At 40.9% G+C, this 10,084-nt stretch overlaps 1 protein-coding gene across 1 annotated transcript; it reads right to left on the bottom strand.

Moving 5' to 3' along the window:
• Positions 1-3,497: 3,497 nt before the first annotated feature.
• SFPQ (splicing factor proline/glutamine-rich) lies at positions 3,498-10,069 on the bottom strand (the record flags this gene model as incomplete). Its single annotated transcript, XM_010019679.1, has 9 exons — positions 3,498-3,941; positions 6,533-6,654; positions 6,734-6,782; positions 6,999-7,116; positions 7,412-7,496; positions 7,788-7,984; positions 9,280-9,375; positions 9,489-9,790; positions 9,887-10,069. Coding segments are annotated over 9 exons (1,290 nt in total), but the record flags the coding sequence as incomplete, so codon positions are not given.
• Between the last annotated feature and the right edge of the window lie 15 nt (positions 10,070-10,084).

Below are 10,084 nucleotides of genomic sequence, written 5' to 3' on the forward strand. Positions count from 1 at the left end.
TGAAAATGAAATTCAGCAGTTCACTACCAAGATGGCTCTACAAGGCAGAAATACAGAATCTCATCATTGTCAGTTAAAGGTAGAGGAATGTATTATGTTTGTCAAAGATTAAAAAGACAACTGATGTCCAATAAGCTCTCTAAGCTACTCACAGCGACCATCATTCAAGCACTTACTTGTATGTCCTCAAAAATGCTCCAAAAATCAGTCTCAAAGCTAACTCTTAGCAAGTTGAAAGTGACTATCACGTAGTGCACACAAGGCTAAAGCAGTGGTTACTAAGGCATTTCCTATGAGCCAAGACTCTACAAAGGGATGCACTGTAGATGGGCCATGCTGTCACTGCAGGAAGTTTAAACAGTCCTTTCCTAGGCACGGAGAGCACCCAGTTGACTAAGTAAGTGAGTTTAAGATCACGTTCCCTCTTCCCCACAAATCTCATCCAAGAGTATCTTCGTTACATCAGAACTAAGAAAAATCCACACAAGCCGAGTCGTATGTACAAAGGAATCGGGTCTGAAAATACTTATCTAAGAATCACAGTAAGTTGCTTATCGACTCTGAACAAGACAAAGCTTAAAACCGAAAACCACGCAGAGCTTTGATGCAAGCTTAACATACAGGTATGAAGAGTGCTGCACTGTAATTCCACAGTCAGAAGTGTGATGTCAGAATACCCACAGTATAAGATTACATAGAAAGTCACCAAGTTATATTATATTGCTTGTTACCTACCTGGACGCAGTCGGCAATGAGAATCTTGGAGCAAGCAGGAATACTACATCCGGGTCCTAATGTCCATTGCCATTTGTGGTACTACGTTCCTCACAGTTATGAACTGCAGAAATGCTGGCTAAGTGCAGTTATGTAGCAGGCCACTAGTTACAAGTGTAAATTGCAGTCTCAAAACTCCAGCAAAAACTTGCTGCCACAGTAAATGGTTGCCAAGGAGAAGCCAAGAATTTTTCTACCACAAAAATACCACAAAATCTCAAAAGCAGTTTCAGTTTCTCATCAGCCGTATAAATGATTAGTGTCATGTGTCTACACCAGAAGATTATTCTGTATTCACTTCTGATCAAAGTGGGAAGATCTCTGCATAACGATACCAGTTTCTACATGCTGCAGTTTTTAGAGATCTAAGTGTCAAAATGGGCTCACAAATTTGATTAAGCAAGCTAAATTGCAACAGCCAATGTCCTCTGAGTCCAGTCCAAAAATGTGTTACGTCATCCAGACTGTCCAAAACCAGGTCTGGCCAACGAAGCACTTTTCTAAATGGTTTTAAAGATTCAATTATATAAATCTTATTTTATGAAAAAAGTCCAAAGCCTCATAGGAACAGATCAAAGGAACATAACTTTCTCACCTCCCACATTTAGCAGATTTTAAAGTTGACATGTCTGCCAGCTTTTAAGACACCACCTTAAAAAAAAGGGCTTGAAAAAAGAAGTTGGCTAGTTAATTGTATGCCTTTTTAATACATGCAACTCAAAGCAGAGCTTGTTTTAGAAGTTCTGCTTATGCAGCTACAACAAAGCTAGATTTAATGCAACTTTCAGATGTTTTGAAAACTGCCAAATCTTTCAATACTCACTCATCATGGTTTTGCAACTCAGCTATCTTTAACACCTAGCAACGGTAGCTTACGTACAAAACAGGGGTACCAAAAGACAACCTCTGTAAGGTACAAGGACATCAGCATCCTTCACTCTTCCAAGTTACAGAACTACAAAAGAACATACTTTAGGATATGCACCAGCATCTCTTTAATAAAGAATGACATGTAATCTGAAAAATAAACTGAAAAAATTAATTTAATGTTTATGTTCAGAATTCCCCAGCTCAGACACCTTCACCTTTTGTGGGTGTCCCACGAACACCCTCCACAAAACATAGGCATTGGTTAACACTACTTCAACAAAGCAAATTGCATCGGTCCTGCTGATTTTTAAACTAAGTATCCAATACAAGTACTCCCAAATACTTGCTCTGCAGTTTAGGAACTGCCAATTGGGAATTTCCTGAAGAGCAGTTAATTCATTGTTGTAGCATGTTATCAACCCCCAAACTTTTCTGGGAAAGTAAGAAGCATTCACCAAACAAGCTGAGGCACTCTTCAGCGCGCTTGATATTCCAAGCCTGTGTTACCTGGGATCAACAATTCCCAACAGGCTATTTCTTCAGTTAAGGAGTAACAGCACTTGCAGCAAGTACTTCAAGAGGGATCACCTGCACTCTAAAATACTGCAATCTGAAACCCAGTTTTAACTGCAGAGAAAATTTAGCATAGAATTTAGAATTAGCCAATGCTCAGCACAAGGAATGGGAAAGATCTTGGGAAGATATTAAAGCTACTCACAGAATGCTCAGTAGTTGGGGGATCATGTGAAGGTACAGCCAAACTAAGGTTACCTACTTCGTGCCAATGCAGGATATGTCAACCTGCTTAACACCAAGGTATTTTACACTGGGAAGCCACGTTCCCAGCTTAGCTGGTACAATGTAATAATAAGCAAAGAAACTACCTTATCAATGAGTCCAGACTGCTCTGAAATTCCTCTGGGGCTTAATAAAATGAACAGCAAGCTAATGAATTCATCAGATCTTCTACAAAAAAAACCTTAAAGGGAGTTTATTCGTACTGTGAAGTATTAACTCTCAAACTCCAGATTCAGATACTACTTTTTGATGCATTATCTCCAAACATCAATAATAAGAGCAATAACCATCATGCAAGCAAGCTGATTTCTGTATTTTACATACAGGTTTTTAGGATTTGCCCACCAGCTACACGATTTAAGAACAGTTCCTGCAGTCCCCATAATACAAATGATTGTATTCTGAACTAGGCAAATTAGTCCACTCAGTTACCATGAGGACATAAGCAAGTTAACCTTCATCACTACAGTAACACTTCTGGTCTTTTTGCCAAGCAGTTTCAGGTAAGTATACAATACGGAGCAAGGCCAGATCCTGTAATCTCAAGACAGCTTAAGAGCATAGAAATATCACATTAACAATCCTTTAGTTAGGAAGTCAGCCAATGCAAGTCATTCTATCAATTTAGTTTAAAATAACCATTGCTAGTCTTCTGCTTAAAGTCTTTACAAGATTCCAAGCAGTAACTGCCAAGGTGGTTTAAGTGCTACCATCCCACCACCCATTATCCATAGCTAAAATAGGAACATCGTTACATACTGCACTGCTTGCAGTGTAGCTCAAATTAGAGCATCTTACAGCACTTGCAAGATTTCCATTTGCTTCCTTATTGCAGCACAATTGATGCTCAAAAAAAGATCTGCACCTACTGCAAAGTTAGGCTACTATTTGACCCAATCTTAGGATAGAGGCATTTTGTGAAGAGAGCTCACTCTTCCCTGCAGTTCCACACCTTGGTCTAGTTTGACCTCTACTCAAGACTCTCAGTTTACTGCAGAAGGTGTGGGGTTTAGCCTCGTTATGTTTAACCACGAATGGCAATAAGAGTTACTACATTTAGTTTTCTATTTATTTGAAGCACAGTAAAAAAAAGTTGGTACACTTTGGGAATTCAGTGGCACAAGGTACACTGCCATCAAGTTAGGGACGTTATACATCAAAAAAACAGCTAAGTTTGTTTTGAAACACTGCATTACATAATTAAATTGTACTCGCCCAAACAGACCACTTACAAATATTAGGTCAGTAAGTTTTCTAACATCCATAAAAACGTAGCTTTCTTACTAAAATGCAAGAATTAAAAAGTTGGTGTCTAAACAAGACAGACAAAAAACAAACTGGAATGAAACTACAGGTCACATCTAAAATCGGGGCTTTTTGTTTGGGCCTTCATATTCTTCTCTCCCTCTACCATATCCTGTTGGTGTTCCAGGCCCCATTCCTCTAGGACCCTGGCCACCCACAGGCCCCGCACCTCCCTGCCCAAAGCGTTCAGGACGCTATTGGAACAGAATTAACAGTTCATTATATGTAGTTGATGTCCATGTGTGTTAAGTATATATTTTTAGAAGGTTCCGTAGTCAAGGTTCGTCGATACAATCACCATTGAGCCGATCCACAGGTACCGGGAACATAGAAAGGAAAAAAGGGTAATTTAAAAATTAGTTTATTGTAATACATGCCTTGAGGTATGTTCCCACTTGATGCATTCTCATACATCTGTCACAAAGAACAGATCCTCCCTGCAGTGCTAGAAATGTAAGCATTAGTGCAGATGTGAATTAACAACTTTTCCAAATGAGCTCTAGCAATTTTCAATCAAGTTAATGCAAACAGCTTGCAAACTTCTCACCTTTAGTGCAGTAAAAGCTTAGATTCCATCACTGTCATTTCCGAATAAGCCTAGCCAGAGAACGTATCTTGAGTTCACTGAAGTATGAGCTGACATTCATAAAATGTCATTGTAAACAGAATGCCTACTCACCAGTTAATGGCATGTGCTGCAATAGAGACCATGTGCTTTTCAAGATGGGGTTAAGACTACGGTCTGCTGACTAAACTGCAGAGGCCTTAGGCAGTAACCAAAAGTGACTGTGAGCACTACTGGATTGCAAGAAGAAAAACAAAAGTGTGAAAAAAGCTAGTGACCAGTGATTTAGCTGTACCTAACCACCACAATGCTCGAGCAAAGGACACTGCGGAACTGCTGCTGGAGAATACACAAACGTGTTCAAAGAGCTATTTATTTATCCAGTGTTTCCAGTTAGAACTCTGCACAAAGGGTTGTGTGCATCCAGTCAGTATCTCCCTTCCCACCCCGCCTTCACCACAAGCTCTTGGAAAATTCACAACTTCACAGCACTGAAAGGTTTCACACCAAGATGTAAAAGCTAAATCGCCCTGCAATAAAGCAGAGGCTTCAGGTATTTTTCACTAGCGCCTATAGTTGCATGTATTTCATTTAGTTACTGTCTGAGTAGGTGTGATCAGCATTCAATCTATAGAATGGACAAATTATAAACTCAAAGATAGCTTTAAACTTTCATTTCAGGCAAGTTTTCCCACTACCCAGTATAGAACAGTGGTAGGTTGGTTGTTACAAAAAGTATCTGCAACTGAAAATTCACCCCTCAAGTTCTTGACTTCTGAAAGTCAGTTTGAACCCTTCCAAGAAAGGAATTTCAGAAAGATTACCTAGGTTCTTTCTGCCTAATTCATGGCAGCTTATCTCCAATTCTGTTTAAAAGGTATTGGCCCAGTAACTGTGACAGCATTGTGTGGCAGAGATCCCCATCCTAAGAAACTCAAGGCAGTTAAACCATCTTACTGTCACCCCTTTTGCCCATAGCCCGTTTTCAAGTGTTACACAAGTTCAGCATGCACCTGTACCATGATTGTACACAGCATTCACCACAGACTGCCTAACTGCTCACGGGAAGCTTAGGATCTGCTTCAGTATCAGTAGGTTAGATACATTAAGGCCAACAGCACTGTCTACTGGATCACTGATGCTCTGCAAAGTTACCATTCCAAAGACATGGTTCCCCCAAAAAACCAGAAGATTCCTGACAAGCTACTATGGTAGCTCACAACATGAAGCCAGAGGCCTAAACCCACCCAAAAATCATTTAGTTCAGCTTGTGCTACAGAGTGTACACCCTTTCAGGAGGGTGAAAGCACAGTAATATTGCCACCTAAGCCAACACAGTTTTCCACCCTACCCGTTAAGCATTTCTTTAATCTACATCCATATTGCTTCAGTGTGATAACACCAAGCAGGCTCAAAGCCCAGTCACACATTTAGTGTGCCAAAAATAGTACAGTTTGGAAACATACCTCGGAAGGTGAGATATGCTGCAGCTTTATCAAACTACCTAGTCAGTCATGCTCAACACGGGAAAAGAAAGGGCTATCATTCCCTTGTGAGACAGGAACCACAAAATGGCTACAGTCAAGGATCACTGGAACATGCCTGAAGCTGAACCCCAGCATTTCTGCTCTTCTATAGCAAACATGAGCATACAGAGTAAGGGATACGCTGTTCACCAGTGATTACTTAAGTTCATCTGCTGCTTAAACAGATGTGAGCGCAGACTGTGGAAACAACAGCATATCCATACCAACATGCATCAATCCTAACTAGGCTTGGAAGGGCCAAAACAAATGCAGTGTTACACGTTGGAAAGAACAAAAATCTCTCTTGTCCGTTAACACAGAAGGTGAAATTACTGAAGAGCTACATTACATGTTTCCATGCTGAAATTTGTCATTCACTAGAATTTATAAAAAATCCTTCCAAGCCCAACAGTGACGCAGAATTTCCCAAGTCCAATGAAGTCACAGTCAATTGCAAATACGCTGAACAGCACGTTTGAATTCACTTTCAAACAACTTCCGACTGTGTAAGCTCCCATAATGGTTAAGAACTAATCTAACAAACTGCCACACTTGTCTTCGTGTTAAAATACCTGACAAGAAAGTCAGCAGTGAACAGTGAAATAACACAACCATCCGAACACTGGCAGAGAACTCGATCCCCAACCACAACATTTTCCTTGAGCTAAGCTAACGCCACCACAGGATACATTACCATGTCACTTCCCATCATAGAACCACTCATGGCTGCTTGGCCAACTCCTGGATTAGCTTCATAACCTATGCCGCCACCACCTCCAAGAGGTGGGAATTTCTGGGCTGCAGAAGCATAAGGATCTAAGGAAGAGAAATACATAATCATATTCTGACGCTTTCTGAGTTAGCCACAGAAAGTAATCATTTAAAAATTCTTTACCTCCCATGTTCATTGTGGTGGCACCACCCATTCTCATGTCTCTCTCCCTCTGCATAGAAGAAACAACTTTTAGCACAGGTAACCAACTGAAATCCGCACCTTTTCAGGAGATAAAGCACACATACAACCACTACTACCCCTCCACCTACCCAATGGCAACACGGTATCTAACCTAAAGGAAGCAAAACGCATCAGTCTTGACAATACATCCAAAAAATTTCTGAACATCGTAATATATGCAAAAAACTAGCATGATTTTACTTACTGGATCCATGTAACCCATTCTACTATAATTCTCTTCCCTCTGTCTTCTCATCTGTTCTTCCATCTCCCGCTGACGTATCATCATCTCCTCCTCTCGCCTGCGCCGCTCCTCCTCCTGCCTGATCACCCCAAAGCAGACTGTTAAAACCCAGGAGTGTGACACATTCACTCATCAACATCACTTGCATCAGCAATTTAAAAGGCACCAAGTGATTACAGTTAAGCAAAAAAAGATACTCTTATGATGCTCAAGGTCTTGAGGAAAGACTTACACTGCAGTTCAATTTCTCATGCACAAAGTGAAGCAGCGATGGTGTTTCTTGAAAAATAAAAACCTCCAGATAAGTAATTGGGAAAAAAAAAAAAATCAAACAAATGTAACTTTGAACAAACTCCCACAAAAGCCAAACCAACCTCAGCTGAATTTCCTTGCGTTTCTGCATTTCCTGATTATGGAGTTCCTCCATACGTCTCAACTCTTCCTGACGCCTCATGAGGTCTGCAGAAATGAAGTCTGTCAGCAGCTATTTCACAAACTCATGTCAGATTTACACTCAGATTTGGGAGATCACCCTCAGCAGCATGAAGGCAGCCAGCCACGTTCCGAGTGTCACTAGTTTTAACAACCCTTCATTTAAGCACAAACTGAAAAACCATCAGCTGCTCTTTAAGCCTGAAATTCTCTAGTTAGCAGTAGGAAGCATGAATTTATTCATGAAACCACCAGCCAGCCACCCATTTAATCCAGCACTGAAAGCAAAGAGATCAGCTAGAATTGACAGCCAATTACCTTGACGCAAAAGGTTTGCCTGATGCTCATGATAAGCATCTTCCATCTCACTTTCAAGTTTGTCCTTGGCATCTTTCATGTTTTTTGCTACTTGCTCTCTCTGTTGCTTTTCCATTTCATCTAAAGATTTCCACCTCTGGGAATATTCAAATTCAAAACTGCCAGGCTGAGCAAAGCGGGGAGGAGTCTCTCTTTCCATGCAGAAAGGAAGATGCTCATTCAGACCGGGTAAACCTGGAATCTGAAGGTCAACAAAAAAATCACATGCAGAATAGCAGGATTATCAGGGAACAGCAAAGGAGCCCTGAACATACGACCTCAGAGTGACGTGACAGAAGACTTGTGTGAGGATGCTGGTAACAGCCCAGCAGCATTTCATATAAACCCTGTGACTACCACAGCAATAAGAGACTCCTGCACCATCACCCCCAGGCAAATCTTCCTGCTTGCAATTCTACTGCATGTTCATCTTATCTTCTTCCTTAGATACTCCCTTGCCTGCAACAGTCAGGTGCCAAAACCACAGACAAGACAGCCCTTTGCCCAAGTACATAGCGCTGCTCAAAACAGCAGCATATGGAGAGATGGAGTTTTTCAGAGCCAGCTTACCCAAAGCACTACGTGTCAAAGGCAAGTAATAATCTTCACTTTAACAGCTTTCAAACTGCCTGAGGGCCACCAATTCATTTTGTCATACAAAGAAACTGGAGTTAAAGACTCAGTAATTAAAGGAACTAAACTTGGGAAGTTCAAAAGCTTTCCACACATTAGGAACGTAAAGCATTAACATTTAAGGAACACCACAGTAATCTGCAATGTTTTCAGACACTGCCTCTGAACTGCTCGTAGTTTTGGATCAAAGCTACTAATTCTGAACACTTTCTCACACAAGACAGGCTGGATCTCTACCCTGCACTCTCTTTTAAAACACAGCATTCTTACAACACACAGGTTTAGCATATGTACCCTAACCTAAACCTACTATTTAGGAAGACTCTTATCTATTCTTTTATGCTCAGCCTCCTAAGGCACATCTGGAAGCAGATAATTTTTATTAATCATGGAACGAGTTAAAATTTTACTTAATTCCTCATTTCACATCACAAACATCTGTGTGTGAGTTCTCCATGAGAGCATCAATAGGAAATACACCGTGAGATGGCAGTTCTCAACAGGATGAGCAAACAGCTGAAGTCTGATTTCCTATGTATGTCAGAACTGTCTGTTACTGAGCAGCTATTTAAACCTTTACTGTTTCTTTGTGATGCAACGTAGAAAATTGCTTTGGTAACGCTTAGTGCATATGCTGAACAGATAAGATCTCTACATTACATTACCTGAAGCCAAACCACTACCAAAAAACCAACAAGAACTGAAAATACTACTCAACGCTCACAGCTCATTTCTGAAAAACTACTCAATCTCCTTTAAAGCCTAGGACAATACTATGTACATCACCTACATATGCTTGAAGCCAAAAGATAGTGCCTACTTTTGATACATTGGGTTCTTCTGAGCAAGCTTTTCTGGAAGACCATCTTCATCATCCAGTTGTTCCAATGGTTCCACAATAACTGGCCTAGGAGTGCTGAACAAAAAATACTCGGTTTACTTCTGCATCAGAACCTCCAATCTGAAGAACTAGTAGCTGACAACTTTATTCAGCTTAAAACTAAAAAAACTAAGCTGCAAAATACTTACGTTGTCAACAAAAACACTCCTTCAGTACACCGTTCAAAGGCTTTCCTTGCAGCTGGCTTTGATGCAAACTCAACAATGCCTTTTCCTGTTGATCTACCTCGATCATCTACAATCACAACAGCTCTTTCCACCGGACCGAACTGGGAAAAAGCTTCCTCCAGCAACTCGTTGGACACATAGGGTGAAAGATTACGCACTGAGAGAGCAGCAGCATGTGTGGCAAACCGAACACGAAGCTGTCGACCCCTCATGGGGGTATCATCCAGTTCTGCCTTCGCAATTTCTGCAAGAGCTCTGGATTCCTGAGGGAAGTTTTAAGATCCAGTTTTAGAAAAACCAAATCGCAAATGACTATTTCGGAAGGACTGAATGGGTGGATGTACAGAATGAAAGCCTACCAATTTAATGAATCCAAAGCCTTTCCCCTTGTTGATAAAAACCTCTCCCGGCTCCCCATATTTGGCAAACAGTCTTTTAAAGTCTTCGTCTGTTATATCAGCAGGCAAATTCCCAACAAACAAGCGGCAACGCTGGGTATAGGTCTTCTCCCCGGGTCGCCTCAGAAGGGAGAGGTTTGCTTTAAATCCCTATAAAGA

This window comes from Nestor notabilis, unplaced genomic scaffold, assembly GCF_000696875.1.
Source record: "Nestor notabilis isolate BGI_N333 unplaced genomic scaffold, ASM69687v1 scaffold25798, whole genome shotgun sequence".
NCBI lineage: Eukaryota > Metazoa > Chordata > Aves > Psittaciformes > Psittacidae > Nestor > Nestor notabilis.